Genomic DNA, 26,757 nt, shown 5'->3' on the forward strand with positions numbered 1-26,757 from the left:
GACAGACAGACAGACAGACAGACAGACAGACAGACAGACAGACAGACAGACAGACAGACAGACAGACAGACAGACAGACAGACAGACAGACAGACAGACAGACAGACAGACAGACAGACAGACAGACAGACAGACAGACAGACAGACAGACAGACAGACAGACAGACAGACAGACAGACAGACAGACAGACAGACAGACAGACAGACAGACAGACAGACAGACAGACAGACAGACAGACAGACAGACAGACAGACAGACAGACAGACAGACAGACAGACAGACAGACAGACAGACAGACAGACAGACAGACAGACAGACAGACAGACAGACAGACAGACAGACAGACAGACAGACAGACAGACAGACAGACAGACAGACAGACAGACAGACAGACAGACAGACAGACAGACAGACAGACAGACAGACAGACAGACAGACAGACAGACAGACAGACAGACAGACAGACAGACAGACAGACAGACAGACAGACAGACAGACAGACAGACAGACAGACAGACAGACAGACAGACAGACAGACAGACAGACAGACAGACAGACAGACAGACAGACAGACAGACAGACAGACAGACAGACAGACAGACAGACAGACAGACAGACAGACAGACAGACAGACAGACAGACAGACAGACAGACAGACAGACAGACAGACAGACAGACAGACAGACAGACAGACAGACAGACAGACAGACAGGCAGGCAGGCAGACAAAACCCTTGCAGGTAAAGTTAGGGAAACTTTCATCGCGATAGCTTTAAATTTGAGAGACTAGTTCGCTTCGAAACGCTTTCTAAGTTAATAGGTATGATCTGCAAGGGTATAATTTATAATACAGCACTGGGTTTTGTTGCAAGCGATAAAAATTCACATAGGAATATGTTGATACGATAATACCATTGTTTTTTTCGATTTTAGTATTTCTGTATAACATAGATTGTCAATATCTTAACTTTCAGTTTCAGAATGATTTTCGGTTATTTTATTGTCGGTCTATTCGGCAGTATCGTTATAAACATTAAACTTAAATGACCAAAACACATTCACACTGATATAAAGTATAGTAAAATATTTAATACAATCCTTGATGTCTTTAATTACATATCTTCCCTGTTTTACATTGACGGTTAATTACATTACTTTTTGGCTTTTTATCGACTCTCGCCTTGACCAATAATTAAGTCCCAATTTGAGTGTCATTTCATCTGCAAGCAACAATGGCAGCAGCGTTGGCATCACCAGTAGTGCAGCGGTCAACAGCATTGGTGTTAGCATGCTGGCACCCATTGTAAGTGGCTTAGGGGGTACGGTAATGTTGCCCAACTCGTCATCTTCGTCCTCCTCATCATCATCCACCTCGTCTTCTCATACACATGTTCAATTGATGACTACCAGTAATGGAAACGCAGTAGCATCTTTAAATGGCATAACAGTCTCAGCAGGAGGAGGTGGTGGTGCAGCAAGCGCATGTTCACAACAGCTATCGCCTCAGGCACCACCGACATATGTCAATTTGTAGATAAATGAATGCGGCGGCGAAACAAAATCATCTGACGATCCTGGAATCGATAACCAACCTACCAATGATGAAGAGTTTTTACATCTTAAAATTGCGTCAGCATCCAAACCAGTAAATAACAAATCAAACAATTAAAATAAATGCATATCAGGGTTTACAAATTAAATTAGCTCATGTTTGTGTATATAGAACCTCAAGGCCCTATATACATACTTATTGCATGAAAATGATAAATTATTTTTTATTTTCAAAAATTTAGAAAGGCTAATTTTTTTGTACTTATTCACAAGAAAACTAATGTTTCATTAAATATTGTGACATACAGTTATTACTGTATTACCTTTCACAATATTTTGATATAGCATATTTCTTATGAGTCCGAATTTTGAAAATTCTTAACGAAGCTAGGACCAATTGTTTTTTATTTGTCATCTCGCGTTTTTATGTGATAGTGTTTTACCTGCCTTTACCTTCATAATCTATTGCCGTTATAGTGTTTAATTTTTTTTAGATCTCATATTTATCGATTCTAAAATCCCGGTGTTTGAACAGACATTATAAAGAGATAGTTACTTAAAACCACATATACAATATCTATGCAGCCGTTTATGATACCGTTTACCATACCATCGCGATATTAGAGTTGACAAATTAGTGTGAGAGTAACAAAATGCACCCCAAATGATTCCAATAATTAATGTTAAATTAATTATTAAATGTTCTTTCTTTAAATAGTAGTAAATTTAATATATTTTGTTGTAAGAATAGTTTGTCTAAACCCTGATATATATTTTAAATAAGGTTTACATTGTTGTTTGTTCTATTTGATGTGCGAAATACAATGAAAAATGTTTACGATTCCTACATTAATATTCAGTTCATTTGTTTTATTTGTTGGTAATGCGTTATTGTGCCTTACTTAGTGCTATGAATCCTATTTCGTATTGTTATAACAATTAATTTCTTATATTGGCTTTTAAGTTAAACTTGCTTTATTTGTTTATGCTAAAAAGCACAGGAACACTGAACAAGTAAGAAATATTTAAGAACGATACACTCTTAAATTTACAAAATTTCTCGCTTATGTGTTATCCAGACGAAACCGAATCACAATTTTTAGCTCTATATTTCATAATCATAACATTTAGATATTTTTTATATCTCGTTTTATTAAGCTTTCAGATTTCAGTTAACTTCTCTCACCAGGACATTAAAAATTGTACACAATATTTTGCTTTTATTTTTTAAAATAAAGATATTCAATCTTCTTACTAGGCCGACTCCAAATCTGTCCACTAAAATGCTCCACTTTGCACGGAGTTTGAACCAAATACCTTCTAATTGTCTTTTATAATTTAAATATATTTATATCGAAACATATTATTCTTTATTTTTCTCAGGAATTAACCAAATTACTTGACATGTTTGACCAACTGCCAAAGAAACAATCATATAAATTTGGTCAATCTAACAAGTTTTTCCGCAGTTTAATAGACTTATGCCCGCTAGGAAACTAGTTTTTTATAGCTGATAAGGTCTGATTACCTAAACAGCAAACTTGAAAATGTAATCGCGATATTTTTTTAATGACTGTCGCGCTGTCAGTCAGTCATATTGATCTGTATGGCAAAAAAATTAGAAAAATTTCCGAAATTTATCATTTTAAACCAGTGGTGGCCAGCAGAAGCAGCACACATACAATAAAAGAATGCATTGCTTTTGTGTGAGTGCGAGCATGCACGAATGTGCCTGTGTGCGTGACGTTTTTCAGCTTGACAGTGTACATGTGCGCCGAAAGGCTGCAGCGCGCTGGCAGAGCAGCGGCAGAGAAATTGCCTATCCCGTGGGCCCTGCGCGCTGCCTCTGCTGGCCACCACTGTTTTAAACTGTAAAAAATCTTTATAAAAAAACTGTGCCATCGAAAAAAAGTATTGGTATTTTCGTGATCTAGGGCTCCAGCACTAACAGAATTTTCCATCAAATGCTGTGGAGCTTTTTTGACTTTTTTAGTTTAAGTGATTTAAGAGTGTTTGGAATGTCTATGTAGAGTTTATATTACAATGACAATTTGACATTACTAACAATTCCGAAAATTTTGTGTGTGGTGTACAAATAGCCTATAAACACATTTGCTAGTCAAACTTGCAGACTCAGAAATCTCTTCCAACCGAAAACGGTTTTTTTAATTTAATGTAATTCACACGAATAAACGAATAGTATTTTAATTGCAAAGCTATATGAACTTCGGTTCCCGATCTTGCCTTATTTTATTGTTTTCATTATTATTGGGTTCCGTCGTTTGAATGCTTTTTTGTGAAGCGAAAATGTTTTTGGTAGTTTTCATTTTAAAATGTTTTAGTAACAATATTGTAATTTAACATCTTTTAGCATAAGATCTAAGAAAATGCAATTTAGGCATGCTGTTTATAAGAATATTTATCTTATAATTATTGGTCATTTGTTTGTGAATTATAAGGACTTGAATCGTTATTGCATGAATTATTAAAAAACTGTGTATATTTTTTACGGAATGAATAAGTACTTGCACTTTTTGTGGTTCTGACAAAATATTTTTATATTTAACTTATATTTTTCCTTTTTTTTACATAGGCGCAAAAAGAAATGCATTCGATATATGGAATCGCTGAATGAAAATGGACCCACCGAAGACGGGAGCGGTATTGATGAACACGGAAGCCAGCTAAGTGATGATGACGATGACGATTACGATGATGATAAACTGGGCGGAAGTTGTGGAAGCGCCGATGAAAGTAATAAAATAGTAGATGACGACACTGAGTCTCTAAATCAATCCATGCCCAGCCCAGGCTGTCTAAGTGGATTGTCCAGTTTACAAAGCCCATCGACAACAATGAGCTTAGCAAGCCCACTTAATATGAATATCAACACAGCAACTAATGTTATATTTCCTGCCACCTCAACTGCGCTTTTAATCGTCAATGCAGATCAGCCGCCTTCTCAACAACGGTCAACATCTGTGTCTACATCAGGATCGAGTAGTGGGTCCACCAGTAGCATAAGCACTACCCCAAATACCTCAAGTACAGTTTCGCCAGTTACAGGTACAACGGGTCCGTCTCCAAGCTCAGCTCATGAACGAGCCATGATGCTTGGAAATCGATTTAGTCACTTGGGAATGGGGTTCAGCCCTCCAGTAGTTAGCACAAGTAGCTGTAAACCTGAAACACTTTTTCAGCCGCATCCCACAGTTTGTAATAATGCTATATTTTCGTTACCGTCGATTGGAAGTAGTAGTTTAAACAATTCTTCAATGCCAAACATTTCCCGTAACCCTATTGGTGCTAACCCAAGGGATATTAATAACCCTCTAAGCATCAATCAGTTAACAAAAAGACGTGAATATCAAAATGTTGAATTGATTGAAGCTACTGACTCACAGACTATCGTTGCACATGCAGCTACGTCCATTATTCATCACGTGGCAGCGCACGGTTACCGTGCGAACCATTCCCTTTTAAATAGCAGTTTTAGCCAACATTTTCATCAACAGTTAACTAACCATATGGAAACAGCTAAAAGAAGTGAGCCGACAATGATGTCCGTTAGTACTCACGCTGCAAATAGCAATGAATGCCATAAATCATCTGATCCACAATCAAATTCATCAAGCAAAACTCCAAGCGCAGGCGCTTCCGAAACTGGCGTTATTAGCGTTTCGTAACAGATCCATTTTGATTTTTACATTTGGTTCAAATAGATTTGATTATTTATAAGTGTGCGAAGACATAATACAAATAAATACACGTGCAATAATTATTATTCTCGACATCCAATCGCCATCTTATGAAACGAGAGGCCATTAATATACTAGTGCCAAGACTTACATCGCAATATATATATTTTTTAATAATTAAACTATATTAATAGTTCACTGAATTATAGGATTTCCGCACAAAACTCGTTAGAGTCAACTTGAATAGATGCCAACCCTTAATATTTCTTAAAATAACCCTGACACAGGTCCCAAGCTAGGCAATGCCAAATAGTTCAGTATATAAACAGACAATATACACAATATACACTAAAATCCATTGTATACACCTATTTAATGCTCAATTCAACTTTACCCGGACTATAATGGTAGATAGGATACTTGGTTTTCAGTTTTATTTTGGTTTACTCAAATCAAATATGTACGGTTGAACTTCAATTACTCGACACTATATTTGGCAAGTACAAAATGTTTTTATAGGTTTTGTCCCGTTTATAAATATAGATTTTGCTTAAAATAGCTGCCCATTCCTGAACTAAGACGAACTTTCAAAGGGCACCATTTATCAAATCGGCCCGATTATCAAGTACTCAAACCAATTACACTGTGCAACAAAATCAATGCTTTTTAAATTAACCTCGATGGATGCTATATTGTTTAATTCGTTACAAATTCCAAAGTTAAACTGCGTTTTCCAAAAAGTTCCCCGACGCAAGTGCTAAGGTATGTAACAGGGAGAAGGAAGCGTTTCCGATTAGGGTCCTTGATTAGGGTCACTAGCCGAGTCGATATAGCCATTTCCGTCTGTCCGTCCGTATAAACGCTTAGATCTCGGAAACTACAAAAGCTAAAAGGTTGAAATTTCCCACACATATTCTTCGAGCGCCACGCCCCCTCTAACGCCCACAAGCGCCCACTAACGATTTTGAAATGCGTCTGGCGCAATCAAAAACATTTTATATATCCATATCCCTCGCACTCCCTTTAGATGAGTGACGGGTATTAGATAGTTGGGACACCAACCCGACTATAGCGTCTTCTCTTGTTTTATTAGTGTAGGTATCAAACCATTAAACTGAATCTTTTTTCTAAAATTTTTATTATAGAAGACGGAGGCAGAATTGTATGAAATAAGGTTAAACGCTACTGCCACAGAGTTTTATTCCAGTTAGAGAAAGTTCGACTTAGAAGAAATGGAAGTTCAACTGTATATATTTGTTTAAAGGCTAAAGGGACCTGGAACAATCTTATGGGATAAGAGCAGTCTGTATTACAGCGTGTTACAAAAATTAAACTTAAAATTAAATTCCACGAAAGTCGGTCCCTTGTTAATAATGGCTAAAATTTGTCGAAAGCAGCAATTTGTTAATATTCATATATTAATATTCCCGTTGCGATATTTTATCAGAATTGGTGAATCCAATGGAGAAATACAATTACATTATTTACGAATGATTACTTTTTTCGTTTGATTTTTGGTGTTTATTTGTTCATTTAATATATTTATTGGGAGTACATTGTTATTTTGAGTACAATTTTTTTATTATGATCATGAATCCTATCTCTTAGAATAAAAACACTACATTGAATTTTTCATTTGCAGTTTTGTTATAACGATAATGAGACAATTAAATAGGCTAATGGGTAAACATCTCACACTGACGTCAGATACAAATTTTATAAGTTTAAACGTCAATGAACAAAATTGTCACATTTCAATTATAATTTTGAAACTACTGTCGTATTATTACTTCGTGAACACATATATCAGAGCGATAGTCTTTTTTGTAGCTTATTATACCCTTGCAGAGGGTATTATGATTTCAGTCAGAAGTTTGCAACGCAGTGAAGGAGACGTTTCCGACCCCATAAAGTATATATATTCTTGATCAGCATCACAAGACGAGTCGATCTAGCCATGTCCGTCTGTCCGTCTGTCCGTCTGTCTGTCTGTCCGTCTGTCCGTCTGTCCGTCTGTCCGTCTGTCCGTCTGTCTGTTTCTACGCAAACTAGTCTCTCAGTTTTTGAGCTATCGGGACGAAACTTTCGCAAAAGTCTTCTTTCTATTGCAGGTAGTATATATGTCGGAGCCGACCGGATCGGACAACTATATCTTATAGCTCCCATAGGAAGGATCGGAAGAAAAAAACTTTAAAAAATTCTAGCTTCGGTGTTTTTTGAAATATTACCTTCTACTTTTGGGGATGTTATTTTTTAAATATTTCTGAATTTCGAATTAATTATTTAAAAAATCGGACTACTATATCATATAGCTGCCATAGGAACGATCGGAAAATTAATGGAAAAGTAATAGGAAATAAATTCTAGCTTCTTTGATTTTTATTGTATTATCTTCTACTCTAGGATATGACTCTTTTTAAATATTTCCGAATTTCAATTTTAATTTGATCAAAATCGGACGACTATATCATATAGCTGCCATAGGAACGATCGGAAAATTAATGAGAAATATTAGAAAATTAACATTTTTGCGATTTGTTAATTAATAGGAATGATCTGCAAGGGTATATAAGCTTCGGCTGGCCGAAGCTAGCTTCCTTTCTTGTTTTTTATTAAAGCTAACGGTTTATTTCGTTTCCGACCCATAAACAAAATATCATCTCCAAAATAAATAATTTTCTTCATGTATTTATATTCAATGTTAGTTTACGAATATATTTGAAATAAATAATGTTAAATGAGATGTGAAATATGTATACATATATAATATTAAAAAAAAACACAAAATGTAAATAGGTAACATTTTCCAATAGAATGTACTGATAATGCTTACGAATTTATTGACCATAAGACCTGATAGCTATTCCATAAAAAGCTAAACTTTTGATGAAATACCACTCTTACAAATGAATTTTCTGGTATTAAATATTAGGTCATATTTAAATAATTATTTTGGTCTGAACGCCCATATGCACTTTTATACTAGTCTTCATTCAGTTATTAATCTTGTAATCCATTTATTAAGTATGTATTGAAGCATGTTTTACGTCAATAATAGACTTGTCGTAAAAAATTACTAAACATTTAAATATAATAAATGTAATGTTTTTTAATAAATTAAAATTTGTTTAGGTTTATTTTGCTAAACCTTAAATATACCCTGCCGTTACCCTGTAGTCGTATATCTTTACTTAATACACATATCCTAATTTTCTTAAGACTTCGACAATCCTATAATTTGATTTTGTAAAGAATTAAAACTAGAGCCTTATATAAATCTATAGCATACAAATCATATTTCACAAAATCATAATATAATAATAAATATCGGCTTGTAATTTATATGTAAATTCAATCGGCTTATTAGGAAAACCATACCAATTTTACGGGCAATATCTTTAAAATACATTTTTTTTTTGAGTCCAGTAAAAAGTTATGCTCGGCAACACGTTAAATCAAAAAAAAAAACAGCAGATTGCATTAATAAACTGTATATATTTGATAGGCGAGAGATCTGAAAATTGGGACACTTTTTATTTTTGACCTGCCATTTTGTCATTCGCGTATGAAACTTCAGGTGTAGTTACCTATCCAAAGCTTTGTCTTTTACCTTTAAAATAAACCAATAAAATAATTGTTTTCTTTGGAAAACCAATCATATATTATTTGCAAAGTGCCAAAATACTTATATACCATCAAAACTCGCACCAAAAATATTTAAACTTTTACAATCTATTAATTTTGGTTAATTTAATAAATTTAATTGTCTCAACTTGGTAGCTTGGGTAAAATTCATTTTTTTCGGACTGTTAAATAAATATAATTTTTTTATACTTATGCTTTATACAAGAAAAAAAGACGTTTTCTGTGAAAAATAGTACACCACTTCCATAGCTTAAATCTGCCTTGAGGCTTATAATGATGATCAAAACACAGAACAAAAAATATAAATATTCTTTTAGTGGAAAAGTGCTGAAAAAGTCGACTGACTCTGACCCAACATTTCGATCTGTCCTATCCAAAAATTGTGGTGTTAAATGTACGTTTAATATAAGCGTTATAAACAATGTTGGGGGAAAAATGTTAAAGGAGAACTATCCAATAAAAAAGATAACCTTTTCATTGATGGTGGGTCCCCTGGGGACTAAAACACGTGAAACCCAGGTGGCGAAATCCGATTACTTTCGCATTGCCATTGCTTTGGGATCATCCGCAAATTATTTTGTTGTTGGCTATCCTCATATCGTGCCAGGAAATATTAATCCTTATGGACCATACTGCAGGGATTTTTTTCTTACTCCGCGCAGGTCAACAGTGTTGTTTTGCCTTAGATCAATTAGGAGAGACTTTACATATAAGCGGTCCAGTTCAACCTTCCGCTTCAGCTTTCCTTCTTTCTCTGTTTTTATATTGCAGGGGTATTATAATTTCAGTCAGATGTTTGCAACGCAGTAGAGGAGACGTTTCCGACCACACAAAATGTATATTCTTGATCAGCACCAATAACCGAGCCCATCTAGCCATGTCCGTCTGTCCGCTTCTATGCGAACTAGTCTCTAGTTCCCAAAAGTCTTCTATATATTGCACTATATCTTATGGCTCCCATAGGAATAATCCAACAGTAAAAAAAAGCAACGTAACTTTGAAGTAGGTAAGCGTTTTGATTTTTGACAATTAAAAAAAAAACCATCGATGGGCTGAGGTTGACTATGTAAATTGACTGTGTAGGTTGACAGTGTAGTATTTTCTTCTGTTTCGTTAAATTTAAACTTTAATGATACCGTGCATGTTTGTTGCATCAGTATGATAATTGAATTCATTAAAAAATGTATCAAATGGTATACGGATCAATAGAAAGCCCAGAAATTCAATATATTGCTGTGATAAACTAATTGCCGATTTATATAGGGCTCTGAACTATACATATATATATATAATATATATATTTATATATATATATATATATATATATATATTTATATATATATATATATATATATATATATATATATATATATAAATATATATAAATATTACCATACTATTATGTACTTCAAATATAGATATACCTATTTAATTATATTTATAAAGGGCTCAATCGCAAACACGTATAAGATAATGAAGAATCTGTGTTACAATAGTTTGATGGTCTTGATTATATAAACAAATCAATGTATTAACTATGTAATCAGAACAATGTATATAGCCATTGCTAATTTAAAAGACTGTTTAACACATATTACATATGTTTAATCCGACATTTTATCAATAAATAAAAAACTAAATTTATTTTATAAAAAAAATTGTTTAGCATATGAGCAACTCCTTAATTTAAAATGTAGAAAATATTTAATGTTTGTATAAATATATGACATTAGTTTTAAATTACATTTTAAGTGGTAAAAAAAATTCTTCCATGCTTCCATTTACTGTGTTTTTAAACTTGTGTTTTATCTGAAACGTTTTGCAATATTAACTGTTCTATTTATTGGAGCAAATTTTAAAATATATTTTTTAAATGTTTAATTCTGTGTATGCTTTTATATTTATGTTTACACACAGGGCAGTTAAAAACCGTGAAATGTCACATTTTGCCGAATTTCTAGGTAAATACGAACTATGGTTAAAATAAAAACAACTTGTGAATTATCAGATTGACTTACGTTGCTAATACCTAATAATATTAATACCCTAACCATAAAAAACGCGTACCCACAACGAATATAAAAGCTTTTTGTATATACATATGTATATTATATAATAATTAATTATTATTTACTTTGACAATGGTTAATTAAATATTTTATTTGCTTGATAATAATAATTCTGATATAATGAATTTGAAGTCCACCTTATTCATTATAATTTATCAGTCGACTGATAGGTTCGTAGCGTAAGCTGAACCCTAGTTATTGGCAAGGGTTTACAATGTGTATTTATAATAAATGTTATACTATAACTATGCAAATAAATGAAAGAAATAAAATGCTAGCATTAAGCTGATAGCAATCATATACTTAAGTTTAAGTAAATAATACTTAAAGTAGATTATAACTAATGTACGAAATATAGATTAATTCATATATACATAATAAAAAAATAATGTTGAAAATATGAACTCGTTTTTAATAATACACCGAGACAACTAAAAACTTGTGAATGCTTATTTCTGTAAGTTGCGGGGTCTAATCAAGCTTATATTAAAGGATTAAACGTTTAGGCTTCTATTATAGTGCTCAAAATGATGTGTTATGTGTGATCCGAAAGATAAGAAGAGAGAATGCTATAGTCGGGTTCGTGTCCCGACTATCTAATACCCGTCACTCAGCTAAAGGGAGTGCGAGGAAGATGGATATATAAAAGTTGTTTGATTGCGCATATCTTTTTAATGAATGGTCTGATTTGAAAAATGTCTTCTACATTTCCATAGGTATAACTATACAAGAATATGTGTGGGAAATCTCAACCTTCTAACTTTTGTAGTTTCCGAGATCTCAGCGTTCATACAGACGTACATGGCTAGGTAGACTCGGCAAGTGACCCTGATCAAGAATATATATACGCGGAAACGCTTTTTCTAGCTGTTACATACTTTTGCACGAATACTCTACGGGTAACGGGTATAAACAGTGGCTCTTTTGCTTTGCAAATGCTTTGCTGCCATCCATCGGGGTAAAGTTTTGATGTAATGAAAAGAAACCCCCTTTTCCAAAAAGCAGGCGCGTGTTAAAAACATTCAAAATCTTCACATGAGGATAATCCGGAGGATTCAGTAAGACAAGTAAATTATGATGGGAAGATCTTGTATGTGAAATTTACAGGGAAACCTCCATGATGGGGGCGGTTTGAGAGACGGTTGGTTGTAAACCAACCCATTAAAACCGTAGGTGTCACATCTGTAGTTCTCTAGTAGTAGTTTCAATAATAAGTTAAACGGTAATATTATAGTTCTTAATTCTACTTAAGAAAACATATTACATAAATTGGTTTAGCAAACTTCGAGAAACTTCGAAAAGACAAAAACAATCGTTTTATGCCCTTGCAAAGGGTATTATGATTTCAGTCAGAAGTTTACAACGCTGTAAAGAAGATTCTTCCGACCCCATAAAGTATATATGATCAGCATCACTAGATAAGTCGATCTAAACTCTGTTTGTCAGTTTGTACGTCCGCCTGTCCGTCCGCTGAGATCTCGGAAACTACAAAAGCTGGAAAGTTAGGAAAGTTACCCACACATGTTCTTGGGCTTCAACAAATTTTAATTTGAGCACTTCAAGAGCAGACAGCAACTTGGGAGATCGATGTTTGTATTATGTACTTTGCAAATGAACAAAATTTTACAACTTTAAATTTATTTTTTAAAAGTCCCGGTAGATTTAAAAAAAAAAAATGTTGCATTAATAAGCTTGGACATTTCAGAGACAAGTTGGTAATTTTTAGCTAATGTTTGGCAATTTCTTTTTAGTCCTAGCCTATGGGCGGAAATGCTGTGGAGTAGAGAGAAATGTTCTATTACACAGGCCAACAAAATTGACTTTATTAAAAGGTGCAGGCCTATGGGCATTAAAATATGTTAATATAGACGTATATAAGCATAACTGCATACTTAGTTCTCACGTTTAACGGGTGGCATTTGTGCAATCGCGGTTTAAAAAAAAAATAGCAACATTTAATATTTTGATTTAAGATATCTTCGAGGGTCTGTGCTCAATTGTATTAAAACATATGCCAAAAAATTGCTTAGATGCCCTTCTACATAATTGCATTCAAGGTTCCATCTTAATTTGAGTCATTCAAAGCCTCTAAGCCATTTAAGTACTTTGTTCACCTCTATTCCCAACCAACTTGATGCGGTGAACAGGCTTAAAAAAATACAAGGAAAAATATGTGCCCTAAAATATCAAGTTAGTTGGGAATAGAGGTGAACAAAGTACTTAAATGGCTTAGAGGCTTTGAATGACTCAAATTAAGATGGAACCTTGAATGCAATTACGTAGAAGGGCATCTAAGCAATTTTTTGGCATATGTTTTAATACAATTGAGCACAGACCCTCGAAGATATCATAAATCAAAATATTAAATGTTGCTATTTTTTTCAAACCGCGATTGCACAAATACCACCCGTTAAACGCGAAAAGTAAGTATGCAGATATGCTTATATACGTCTATATTAACACAATTAAATGCCCATTGGACTGCACCAAAAACACTGTCGGCCTGTGTTATTCTACGGGTTCTCTTTTAGTTTTTATTTACTGTTGTCAGTGGCGGATCTTGGATTTTGTTGTGGGGGGTAATATCAGAACAAATTTTTTGTTGCATACTTTTTGAATACCACAATTCCCTTCATTTTTCACCCGAGTGGGGGGTGTTATATCACCCATATCACCCCCCGTGCATCCGCGCACGTAACACTTCTCTACCGACCTATATTTAAATTATTCTCTAGCTACCCTGCAGGAAACGGAATCAGTTTTGGACCAGTAAATACTAGTTGGGTCAGGAAAGTTAACTAGTTCAAGTTATGTCGATTTCCTTGTAACGAACTTGTCCATTCATATTCATATTTTTAACGATGCCATTTATGCCAACATTGTTGCTTTTTCACCTTTTTCAACTTTAACTATGTGTAGCTTCTAAACTAATAAATGGGTCTCAATGCTGTGTATAAGAAAGTTAGAAGGCGTACTATTACCAGTAAAACGAGTCATGTGGTCGAAATCGGTTTTCCACAAATCAAGTTAGAAATTAAAAGTGTCAAAAACGTTTTTTAAACTTAAAAAAAGACGTACCTTACGGGAAAACGATGGTTCCCTTCATGGTATATTTCATCGATTTAAAGTGTTGTAATCAACCATACCGAACCGTAGAACGGACGTGTTTTCAATAGCTCCGAAGAAAGTAAAGTTTTTACCTAGTATCTTAGGCCGAAAAATCTGATCTCTGGTGTAATATTAGAACAATCTTCTGTTCTCAGTGTGAACGTTGAGACTTGTAAATCGCCACTGACAGTGCAATGTTTTAATCGATTTACAACAATTAATAATCACTAGCTTCATACTGTACGATCGGACAGGGATAAGGTGAACGAGCGTATAAACATCCTGGATCATAAATGCACGGAATACCATTTTTAGAGGGTGAAAATCTGAAGACACTTGACTAAAAACTCTGCTTTTTGCTGCAGCTCACTCCGCCGACGAAATTTACCGAAATTTTCCGGGCCAGAAAAACACAAAAATCTTCAGTGGACCCGGTGGTCATTATAAAAATTAAAAATTACCACGAAAAAATCACGCAGTTACGTTGCATTGGTGCTTACCTATACTGCTAAACAAAAACTCAGCCTACAGCTGATTGGGTTCGACTCACAAATTAATGACAATTAATGAGCAGCTTTTTAGAGAGCACTACATAATTTTTAAAGAGGCCATGAACCTTAAAAAGCGTAAAATTTTGTAAGCCGTCTTTACTCGCAGAGGCTTTGTGCATGTCCGCTGCGGTGAGAACATGTTAAACTGCATCGAGCGCATGGATGAGCTTTCAGCGCTCTCTCGTGATCTGGGCGCACAAACAAAAAGAGCTCTTCCCTCTCTTCATCAACTACATCAGCTACAACCTCTGCTGATTCATCTGGAAAAATACATATTTTTATGAGGTTTCTCCATACAAGCGGAAGGGACAAAACCTCATTCCCTTACATTTCTTCCATCTCTGGTTTCAAAATACACGGGGGTGACACAACAAGTAAGGGGGAAATGGTGTTTCTATCTGGATCTCTGGCAGTAGAATGCAGGCCAATCCAGACTCTCGCAGTTTTGGTTTTGCACTGCTTTGCAGTATCTGATTTTCCACAATAAAAATCGTTTTTTTTTTGTAATATTTGTTTGTGTATTTATTAATAATATTTACAATCGAAGCATTGGAATTAAACATTTTTAATGCCTGAAGCATTCCCGGTTTGTGCTTGGCCGAATGCAGTTTTTAGGTATCCATGTCTTGTCTGTCTTCTGAAAATATCAAAAATAATTAGATATTAATGTAAGACCAGGAATAATAATATGAGTAATTACCATTATTACGTCTCGGCACAAAAGTAAAGGATTTCTCCATAAATTATGCCTGGTTTGCCATGGCCGATCATTTTCCCTCTGATCAGCTGTTTTATGTCGAAAACTATGAGAAGGAAAAATAAAATATGACAAACGCAGGCGCAACACTTCTGGTCCTAAGAGGTCCCAATCCGCCTGGTTGAAATAAATGTAATATGTTAATTAAGTTAAACAACGAAGTACTATTCATACAACCATTTAATGAACACCGAACACCATTTACCACTGGTGAAGACTAAAAACATTTCAAGTCACACTGAAATGCAGAATTTGTGTTGAAGATAGCATCTGGTGGCTTATATTTATTAATGGCGAAAATATCTGTGGTATTAACCTCTGTAACGCTGAAACAAAGATTATTAAAAGACAAAATTTATTTCATCACTCACCTTTTTATTGTTTAGATTAAAATTAACTGTTTTCACTTTTTCCAACATAATTTTAAATTGATGTGACCCTGCATCATATATTTGATAAATCTAACATGCGAAAGGCAGATAAAATTTGGTCATAATTTCGTTGTAAGTTAAGGTCGCACGCGAATAAATCTTTCGTTTTAACAAAATTTTTCAGGGACCGTAATCATTAAAGGTTACGTATATTATAGGTATTGTTCACGCCTAAAGGGCGTTTAATTTCGGCAGTTAAATTTAATGTAATTCCTTGATAAATGTGATCAAATATTTTAATCTTCTTACCGTGGCTTTTCTCTTTAATTTTGTTGAATCCCACATTCATTCTTATTATTATTTGTAAAAATTTTGAGTAAAATAAATTAATATTATGATTATAGACATTATGATAATAGTTATATAGTTTTATTTATTTGATTAACAATTATTAATATTTTTTTAATATTATAAGTTGGTGATTTTTTTGTTGAAAAATATTACAATAGTAGTGCCACAGAAATCATACAGCGCATAAGTGGCCTGATATTGATGCTACTCAGAAACCCACCCCCATTTAACGCTCAGAAATTATCTATCCCCACACCGCCGCTTGCAAAAAGGAACAGGATTTCAAGAACACAAAAACCAACTTCTCACTTTCCCGCTGGGAGGGCTGGTGCTCTTAACAGTAAGAGCTTTCGTCCCTAAAATTGTACCTTTATATTTATACCCGTTACTCGTAGAGTAAAAGGGTATACTAGATTCGTGCAAAAGTATGTAACAGGTAGAAGGAAGCGTTTCCGACCCTATAAACTATATACACTTGCCAGAAAAAGTATGCGTACAAATATTTTCCGCAACTATAGAGCTTAAAAAAACGTCTTAAAAAAATTCGTAATAATGTCATTTTATTTTTAACATTTAGTACACATATTAGGCTTTAATTTGACGAACTCATTAATTTCTAGCACCTTTACTTTTCCTAATATAAACAAAAATGTACAAATTGGCCGGACTTCGCATCAGAAAAAGTATGCGTACAAATGCATATAGTATTAGAAAAAGCCATATTTTGGGCAAAGTACGTCGAGTTTAGTACGGAGTTTGATACCCTTTATGTTTTATAACTTCAGTCTACATATTCGGCATCGATTGGACCAATGTCCTTGCATCCTTCGCTGTTATTTACTTCCATTCATCGACATTGAGTTTTTTCAGGATATCCTTGGATGCAAGGGTGTGAAGGCGAGTCCTGCCCTCCAGGACATCACAAAAATGCTTTACGGGATTGAGATATACTATTTTGATGGCGAATGTAGCTGTTTTACAAATAAAAGCTTTGTTTTGTGGGCGAAATGTTTAGGTTCGTTGTCCTCTTGGTACCAAAAGTCCTTTTCGAGTCCCACTTTCAGGGCGCTTTAATTTGTTGTCTTAAAGTGCATAAAACAACCAACAAAATGAGGTATCGTTTATTAAAATCGGTCAACAACTTAACGAGAAATGGCTAGCCATATAACCAAACAAACAACTGCTTTGGCGTAATGCACGAATTTCATACGAATTTCAAAAAAAAACTAACCTTCTATCTAAATAAGAAAGTTTTTATACCCATTTCTCGTTAAGTTGTTGACCGATTTTTATAAACGATACCTCATTTTGTTGGTTGTTTTATGCACTTTAAGACAACAAATTAAAGCGCCCTGAAAGTGGGACTCGAAAAGGACTTTTGGTACCAAGAGGACAACGAACCTAAACATTTCGCCCACAAAACAAAGCTTTTATGTGTAAAACAGCTACATTCGCCATCAAAATAGTATATCTCAATCCCGTAAAGCATTTTTGTGATGTCCTGGAGGGCAGGACTCGCCTTCACACCCTTGCATCCAAGGATATCCTGAAAAAACTCAATGTCGATGAATGGAAGTAAATAACAGCGAAGGATGCAAGGACATTGGTCCAATCGATGCCGAATATGTAGACTGAAGTTATAAAACATAAAGGGTATCAAACTCCGTACTAAACTCGACGTACTTTGCCCAAAATATGGCTTTTTCTAATACTATAAGCATTTGTAGGCATACTTTTTCTGATGCGAAATCCGGCCAATTTTTACATTTTTGTTTATATTAGGAAAAGTAAAGGTGCTAGAAATTAATAAGTTACGTCAAATTAAAGCTTAATAAGTGTACTGAATGTTAAAATTAAAATGACATTATTACAAATTTTTTTAAGAGGTTTTTTTAAGCTCTAAAGTTGCGGAAAATATTTGTACGCATACTTTTTCTGACAAGTGTATATTCTTGATCAGGATCACTAGCCGAGTCGCTCTAGCCATGTCCGTCTGTCCGTCTGTCTGTCTGTATGAACGCTGAGATCTCGGAAATTATAAAAGCTAGAAGATTGACATTTTGCATGCAGATTCTAGGAGTTCCTACGCAGCGCAAGTTTGTTTCAAAAGGGTGCCACGCCCCCTCTAACGCCCACAATCGCTTATATACGATTTTTAAAATTTCAATATTTCGGAAAAGTAAAAATGCAGTTTTATGTTGTTTATCAATACCTATCGAAATGTAGAAGAAATTTTTTAAATCGGACCATTCGTTAAAAAGTTACGGCGGATCAAAGTTTTTATCTCCACCTCCTTCGCACTTCCTTTAGCTGAGTAACGGGTATCTGATAGTCGGGGCACCCGACTATAGCGTTCTCTCTTGTTATTTATATATTTATCCGTAGTTATAATGCCCTTATATTTAATTATTGTTAATTGTCAAAAGTTTGTACCTTTATATTTATTTATATATTATTAACAGTAAGAGCTTTCGTCCCTAAAATTGTACCTTTATATTTATTTATATATTTATCCGTAGTTGTAATGCCCTTATATTTAATTATTGTTAATTGTCAAAAGTTTGCAACTGTCTCGATATCTCCTGAATTTATCTTATTTACTAAAGCGCGCTTACCAGTAGGTTTTCAACATATTCGACCAGACTGATATAAGTAGTTCCATAGCTGCGAGTTTAGTAAGAATTTTAGTTAAGCACAAAAAGGGAATTAAGGTCGTTCATATTAATGCACAGAGTATTTAAAAAAAAATTGATGAAATTGATTTAGGTCCTTGTTTGTCCAGTCTAATGTTTATGTTATTTGCGCGTATGAAACTTGGTTCTTGCCCGATTTTAGTGATTTGTCATCGTTTATCGTGCAGATCGTTTTAGTCATGCTGGTGGTGTCGCTATTTATGTGAACAAAAAATTTAATTTTACCGTTAAATTAATCATCCAATCGATAGCGAAATCGAATATTTATTTTTAGAACTTTCAGGACCTTTTCTGTGTTAATGTCCCTAGTATGATTTGTACCAGTTTTCTATAAGCATGATATCTTATATCTTAGTTTGAACCATTTCAAAGCATATCTGAATTCTTATACTCTAGAAAACCGTGAACACGCTGTGTCAAAACTCGTGTTGTAATAACACGTCGTGTAAATAACAGAAATGACATGTGTGTGTTATGTTAACATATGTAGGATACAATTTTTTACACACAAGTCAATCCGGCCTGTTCCATTTTTCACTCGGAAGTGAATTTGACTTCTTGCTGGCGGATTTAAGTCCGCCTTTCAATTGCTTGGCGGAAAGTTTCCGTGTGAATTTTTCGGAATTTAACAGAGTGACGACGAGGGATATTTTAATTCTTGCAGTTCTTTCGGAAGTGAGTCCTGAAACAGGTCTGGGAAATTCGAATCCGTGTGAATCTTTCGGAAGTGAAAACTAAAACAGGGCCGAATAACTTTTTTTGAACTTAACACTTTGACATTTAACATGTTAACACAAGTTTTTTTACAACACTCGGCCGCGTGATAATCAGATCTGCAAAGTGTGAATTTTATGTGTCCAAATTTCCAAATTTATCTATTAAAATACATGTCGTGAACTTAAAAATTGGTAGAAAATTGAAATTGGTAGAAACAAGCAGCTGGCCCAACAGCATCATAAATGTACCTCAATGGATGCTATATTTTTGGATTCGTTACGAATTTCCAAGTTAAACTGCGTTTTCCAAAAAGTTCTCCGACGCAAGGATTCTTAGCAAAAGGACCTCAAAGTTCGAAAAATTCTGAAATTGACCAACTTTCCGGAGCTCTCAGAGGCAAACGGATTCATGGTTTGATTCGATGTTAAAGTTTTTTAAAAGATACAATCTTTATCTTTCGAACCCCATACTTAGAATAATTTTAGGATTTTTATTAAGGGAGAAACAAAGGGCATAGCAGATTTACCTATGGAAAACGGCCCCCAGCGATTTTAAAAAATTTTGAATCAGCGATTATAGATAATTAGAAGGACAGTATGGAAACCAATTTTCAAAGCTATTGGACATTTCGCTGAGGAGTAATCGTCTGCAATCCAAAAATGTATTTAAGCTTATATCTGACCAACGGAAACGCTTAACTGAAAATTAGTGATGAGAAATCAAAGGGATAAGAAATAGGTCCTCGCTAAAAAAGCTTGGCATTTTTAAGACTTTTTAAAATTTTCAAAAAAAATTTTGACCACTTTCAAGTTTTGGCAACCTCACCAATTTTTTACAGCTCCTGTGTCTTTTAACCATTGAATTAATAAAAAAAAATCATAATTTTATAGGTGGTGCAACAGTGTCAAAGAAAGGAAAAACTAGATTTCAAGTAGTTTTGTGGGACGTTTTCTACAACCCGGCCACCCCAGTTTTTTTTTTTAAGTTTTTGAAGTACACAGTACCAACTTGATTGCAAAGCACATTGCTTCCAATATTTATTCTCACACCTATTTTGGCACTATCATCACTCTTTTGCCGTATTTTGGCGTTAGAAAGAAAACACGAAATCAATTTTATCTTTCGAGCAGAAAGCACGATTTGCATAATTCAAAAGCAGAAATATCTGTCTTTTCATGGCCGATTACGGGATAAAAAAATATTGCTTTCAGACCATAGATGTCCATAGATGTTCAGACCATTTTTTAAGTCCAAAAGTAGGATTTCGGCCAATAGGTAAGTTTGAAAAATACCATTCTATCCCAATTCACTGGATTTAATGTGGGATCTCCGTTGAGGAATTCGCTATGAATTCTTTTCATTGACCTATTACTTTTTTCCAAAGCATATGGCCACTTCCAAAATGTCGCTCGGGACATTTGCACACCTTTAAAGTTGAAAAAAAATTGTAACAAAATTGATTTTAATTTTAATTATGGGCATTTCCTTTCACTCTCCCCAAGCTCTATTTTTTGTAAAAATCTTGATTTTGTACCACTTTTAGTTTTTAAGATATCGTTAAAAAACTGCCGTATTCGCTCGGGACAAAAATAGAAGTGGATTTCGGGGAAGTTCAGTCAACACCAGAAATTAGCGAATTCTGATGGAATATTTGAATGCCAATTTTTTTAGAATGTTGTTCAATCCCTCAATTGCTTTATGTTTTGCTTTTAAATTAATAGTTTAACATGTAAATGAAGCATTCAGTACAGAAAAATGTCACATATTAGCATTCCTATAGGATAAATTAACAACAGAAGACAGGTCCAAAAAATAACAAAAAAAATGGCCAAAAACTAACTTTTGTGTATATTTTTGGGGTTTGTAATAAAAATAATCAAACTATACTCCAAATTTTTAGTTTATCTCAGGATCCAACTTATTAGAAACTAATATGGCGGAAAAATCATGTGGAAATATGTTTTTTTCAAGTTTCAAGTTTTTTGTCTTGGTGGACTTTTTGCTGGAAGTGCCCATATACAACTTTGTGTATTACATATTAAAAATTACTATTTTTGACAGTTAAGTAATACAAAAACGAACTAAAGAATTCACACAGTAAATTGGGTTCTCTTTTGCGAAAAATAGAATGCCCATTGGCCGAAAGCCTACTTTTGGACTTAAAAAATGGTATCGGTGGGTCATCAATGGTCTGAAAGCAATATTTTTTTATCCCGTAATCGGCCATGAAAAGACAGATATTTCTGCTTTTGAATTATGCAAATCGTGCTTTCTGCTCGAAAGATAAAATTGATTTCGTGTTTTCTTTCTAACGCCAAAATACGGCAAAAGAGTGATGATAGTGCCAAAATAGGTGTGAGAATAAATATTGGAAGCAATGTGCTTTGCAATCAAGTTGGTACTGTGCACTTCAAAAACTTTGCACCACCTATAAAATTATGATTTTTTTTTATTAATTCAATGGTTAAAAGACACAGGAGCTGTAAAAAACTGGTGAGGTTGCCAAAACTTGAAAGTGGTCAAAATTTTTTTTGAAAATTTTAATCGCGGTTTTCTGCACTTTTAAAAAGTCTTAAAAATGCCAAGCTTCTTTAGCGAGGACCTATTTCTTATCCCTTTGATTTCTCATCACTAATTTTCAGTTAAGCGTTTCCGTTGGTCAGATATAAGCTTAAATACATTTTTGGATTGCAGACGATTACTCCTCAGCCAAATATCCAATAGCTTTGAAAATTGGTTTCCATATTCTCCTTCTAATTATCTACCATCGCTGATTCAAAATTTTTAAAAATCGCTGGGGGCCGTTTTCCCTAGGTAAGTCTGCTATGCCCTTTTAGAAAACATAGTCAAAAAACATAAAAGCATACATACGTCCTGTGTTTTTAAAAGTTGGTTGTTATCACTTTTCTTATCCAATTAGTCTAATAGTACAATTATAACGAATACAATATTACCAGGACAAGAAAAATTACAACAAGAAACCTTTAAAAACACAGGGCGGCAACATGCAACATATGATATTTAAAATTGTGACAGGTTTGGGCACTGTTTGTGAATCGTCACTGTGAAGGAAGTAAGAAGAACCATTTTAAAAATTCCAAAACAATTCACAAAAGCCTATGAGTGTCCTAAAAATTAAGGACATAAGGTGTCTTTGGACCAAAAATGCATTGTAGAAGAAAATATTTGTATTTAATTTTTAAACGCTGTTCACACATGAAATTTTTAAACTTTGCTGTGACTTTAAAATTTTGAATGCGCCCACCTCCTCGTGTGGTTGAGTTAGATTGAATTTTCCAAAACGACCGTATAAAAGAGACATGTAACTATTTATTTCCGAAAAGATTACCAAAATTGGTTGACCACTCTTGAAGATATATCCCAAAAGACGAAGAAAATTTGTGATTTTCTTAATTTAAAGATACCGCAAATACAAAGCTGATGGACTATAGGTGTAGTGGCAACTTATGCTAAGAAAAGCCTCATTTATCGAAATAAAATGGTGGCAGGCCTGGACACCGACCCATGTCACATTTTGTCGGCCTGTGTTATCTAGACTTTAATGCAATTCATCTGTTTGTAAACGCAGGTTACATCTTTTGTATCTTCTTTTAAGTCTACCACCGATTAAATACTTTATTTCTGCCCATAATAGATCGAACACGCTTGAGTTATTGTGCTTTTTGTCTTTGACAATATTGTCACTCGTGAGCAGTGTTGGGACATACCTAGATACTTTTACCTAGGTACGTACCTAGGTACAATTTAGTGGTACCTTTTACCTTACCTAGGTATAAAAATAATTGAGTACCTTTTACCTTACCTAGATACAGATTTTTATATACCTTTGGAATTATTAAGGTACTTACATAGGTATTAAACATTGCTATGATTTAAAATAGCCAAGTCTGACTGCGACACTGTAGTATCGTTTCATTGTATCGTTTCGTTTCGAAATTGTAATAGTCGGAACGGAGCATTAAAAGTCATTGGAATTCAGCCGTTCAATTGTTTGTTTTGTGAAGTTAAAACTAATCGCAGTTTTATTTTATTTAATTTTGTGCACGTATGTATGTTCCCATCACTACATCAATTTATTTATGAAACCAAAGTGTATTTGGCGCGCAAAAATGCCGTATGTACGTAAACAAACGGCACAATATATAGTCAATGTTTCTACATACGGAATTTTTGCGCGCCAAATATGTACATGAGGGTTTCATAAATACATTAATGAAGTGATACGTGCATACAATTATTCATGCCGCGTGTTTTAAATGAAAAGATATTGTTTGATTAAGACGACTAAAAACTGAAAACTAGTCTTATTTTAAGTGTAAATGATTACATTGAACAAAACAAAAAAAATTATAAAAAAATAAAAAAAACAATATATTTACCTTATACCTTTACCTAGGTACTGGGAAATTGAAGTACCTTTACCTTACCTAGGTATTTATTTTTGCCCAATACCTTTTACCTTACCTAGGTAAAAAAACACAGTACCTTTCCCAACACTGCTCGTGAGGGATATTTTTTTCCCTCACTTTTTTATAATTTTATTTTCCTCATGAATATTTTTCGATCAGTGAGCGATATGTATTTGAATGAGCAAAGATGATAATTTGTTTGTATCGTGATTGATATTTATATATATTCATCATAGACGGCTTGTTTTTGAGGGATATTTAAAATGAGTGATATTTACGAACCCTGGTCTAAACACAAAAAAAAAGCAAATGCGTAATTATCGACAAAAAACACTTCTATACTTTGCAACTCCCGAATTTAAAAATTGTAAATAGCCCAATCAAATATGACGAATCTGCAGGCAACCTTAAATAATACGTTAACATGGAGCAAACATATTTCCATGCCCAGAGCCACAATTTAGCGGAAATGGTACTTTGAACCATTAACTTCAATCACAAAGTTGGGCGACCTATACTTCTTAAGCTACAATGTATTTTACTGAATTACTTTTTGTCACTTTTTTTATTTACAGTAGCCTGATATTTTTAATGTATTGTGTGTGTACGGGTTCCATTTCAACAAGGAAAATATGACGCTACTATAGATGGAAAAAAGTAATAAGAACTACTTCAGTAAAATCCATTGAAGCTTAAAAAGTAGAGGTCGCCCAAATTTGTGATTGGACACTCTTGAAGTTAAAGGTTTAAAGTACCCTTCCCGCTAAATTGTGGCTCTGGGCTACGAAGGGTTTTCTTGCTATTAAGCCGCAAAAAGTGCCTAAAAATCTAAAATTTGGAACTTTGACCACGGATTTCTCAAAACGTGATGTAAAGTTTCCAAGTATGAGGTAGTAATCGACAGCTAAAATCCTTTCAGGGTTTGTAGCGTATATTCTTGGGCCAAGAAGAAGTCTTGATTTTGTCGACCTGTGTAATTAAAGAAAACAAAAAAAACTCAAAATTGATGTATAACTCTTTAAAAAGGTGTCATGAAAGTTTTACGAAGAAATTGGAACTATTTTGGAACTTATACCAGGATGATGGCAACCATCTTCCTTGTGCAGTAGATATATTTCATTACTTTAAATGCGTTTTTCTCGAAACCATGTTTTCCTCAGCTGCGGATCGTGTATCTCAAAAAGTAATCATCATGCTGCTTTTACGGAAATGTTTGTAATGAAATTGCCCACTGTCTGAATCTACTTTATGTAGAAATTTGTACATTGAAGTATTTTTGGTAAAGCAAAAACAACAAAAAAAAATATGAAAAAATTGATTTTTGGCTTTGAATAAGTGCCCCAACCAGAGTTTTTGAGATATTCTATGTAAGTTAGGTTCAGAAAGTTTCTACATTATTTCTTAACAAAATAAATTTGGTTTCATAAAAATCAGATCTACACAGCGACCTGTGGACGATCCGCAGCTGGCCTACTTTTTCAAAGGATGTTTCTACGGCTGGGATGGAGCTCAGTCTCCCCAGAATCCTTTACAATCGAATTTGTAAATAAGCGGGGACGAGGGGAGGCGGGCGACTTGGCCGCAATCGCCGATCAGTCACGATGCGCGCGGCGGTTCTTATCGGTGGGTCAGGGCAGGCCTTTGCAACTCGGATTTGGGGCAGACGGGATGGGTGTGCGTCGGTCGAAACCGAGACGGAAAACTATGCACGCGGAGAGAAAACCCGTACTTGCACGCCTTCACGTCTGTGCACGTGGTTGCCACCAAAGTCTTGTTGCGCAGAGGAACGTTCTCGAAAACGCAACCGGCTTGGCTTAGGCCACTGTTTTAGCACACGCGGATCAGGGCTTTGAGGGTCAGGGGGGAAATAAACCCAACTCGGTATAGGTTCGTGGTTCTTATTGTCCGTGGTTTTTATGTTTTATTTTCTTGGTTTTCTTTTGTATATGTATATCTTTTCCCTAGCCGCACTATTTTTTTCCCCGTCCCTATCTCTCTCGCACTCTACTCACTAGGGTCCTCCGTCTTGATCCTCGCTGTCCTGCGTGTCCTGCGTGTCCTTAAAGTCCTTGCTGCTATACTTGCTGGCTTTCACTGATGGTGAACGAACGAGCGACGGGACTGGCGGCCGCCGGGCTTATATAGCCAGCCGGGTCCTCGTTTCCCAACACTGGAACCGTGCGTAGGTCGCCTAATCTGTTCGTGTGAAGATCGCTTAACCCGAGTAGAGCGCTTGATCAGCTGAGATCCCAATTAGCACACTCGATAGCGCCTGGTTGAACTATTGGCTAACGGTCGATTAATATACTAAATAACGCCTGTTTGAACTACTGGCTAACGGCCGAAGTTTTGAACTTAACGGCCTTTTTTTTGGCTTCTTGCCTGCCTCCGTGGCCTATCCTAACTTAGTACTATTTGTCTACCAAATATGTCTATGTATACTTAAATCTACTCGCTGGATGTGGGGCAGCTTTTACGGTGCCTCACAAAAAGGCCTGACAAAAAAATTCCCACGGCCGCCATTTTAAAAGATAAAAAAAAATTAAAATTGGTTTAAATTATATAAGAACTATGTAATCAACATGCCAACAAACCCTTATAGGTTAAAAAATATCACGAACAACTATATCTCTAGGACTTGAAACCGCGACCTTTGAATTTGTAGACACACTAACTTATTGAGCCATACACGCATTACCTTTTATAACGCAATAACAAAGTTTATGAATTTTAGTGTGACTTAATTCAAAAACAGTGATTTTTTACATATTTATTACCTTGGACAGATTAAACTAAGATTCAAATAAAACTAAATC

The 26,757-nt window shown here is 34.6% G+C and overlaps 1 protein-coding gene and 2 long non-coding RNA genes across 13 annotated transcripts in view; 1 reads left to right on the forward strand and 2 right to left on the reverse strand.

Annotated features, from left to right (window-relative positions):
- pan (transcription factor pangolin) overlaps nucleotides 1–11,363 on the forward strand; it is a 115,333-nt gene extending 103,970 nt beyond the window's left edge. For 7 of the 11 annotated variants that reach the window (XM_070218093.1, XM_070218094.1, XM_044395382.2 and 4 more), the window contains one exon: nucleotides 4,145–11,363. In XM_070218093.1, the coding sequence (XP_070074194.1) occupies nucleotides 4,145–5,237 (1,093 nt within the window). In that variant the 3' untranslated portion in view covers nucleotides 5,238–11,363. Of the gene's footprint in view, nucleotides 1–1,197; nucleotides 1,535–4,144 lie in introns of those variants that run through there. The other 4 variants (XM_044395384.2, XM_044395380.2, XR_011419564.1 and 1 more) reach the window with 3 other exon arrangements.
- On the reverse strand, nucleotides 1,070–26,062 carry LOC138913741 (uncharacterized). Its single transcript, XR_011419565.1, has 2 exons — nucleotides 25,954–26,062; nucleotides 1,070–1,592 (listed from the first exon to the last, which is right to left on the reverse strand). It is a non-coding gene; the product is annotated as an uncharacterized lncRNA (long non-coding RNA).
- LOC138913742 (uncharacterized) lies at nucleotides 14,959–15,761 on the reverse strand. The gene is made up of 3 exons (XR_011419566.1): nucleotides 15,557–15,761; nucleotides 15,323–15,496; nucleotides 14,959–15,259 (listed from the first exon to the last, which is right to left on the reverse strand). It is a non-coding gene; the product is annotated as an uncharacterized lncRNA (long non-coding RNA).
- Nucleotides 26,063–26,757: the final 695 nt, after the last annotated feature.

The sequence above is a fragment of the Drosophila takahashii genome, chromosome 4 (genome assembly GCF_030179915.1).
Source record: "Drosophila takahashii strain IR98-3 E-12201 chromosome 4, DtakHiC1v2, whole genome shotgun sequence".
Taxonomy (NCBI): domain Eukaryota; kingdom Metazoa; phylum Arthropoda; class Insecta; order Diptera; family Drosophilidae; genus Drosophila; species Drosophila takahashii.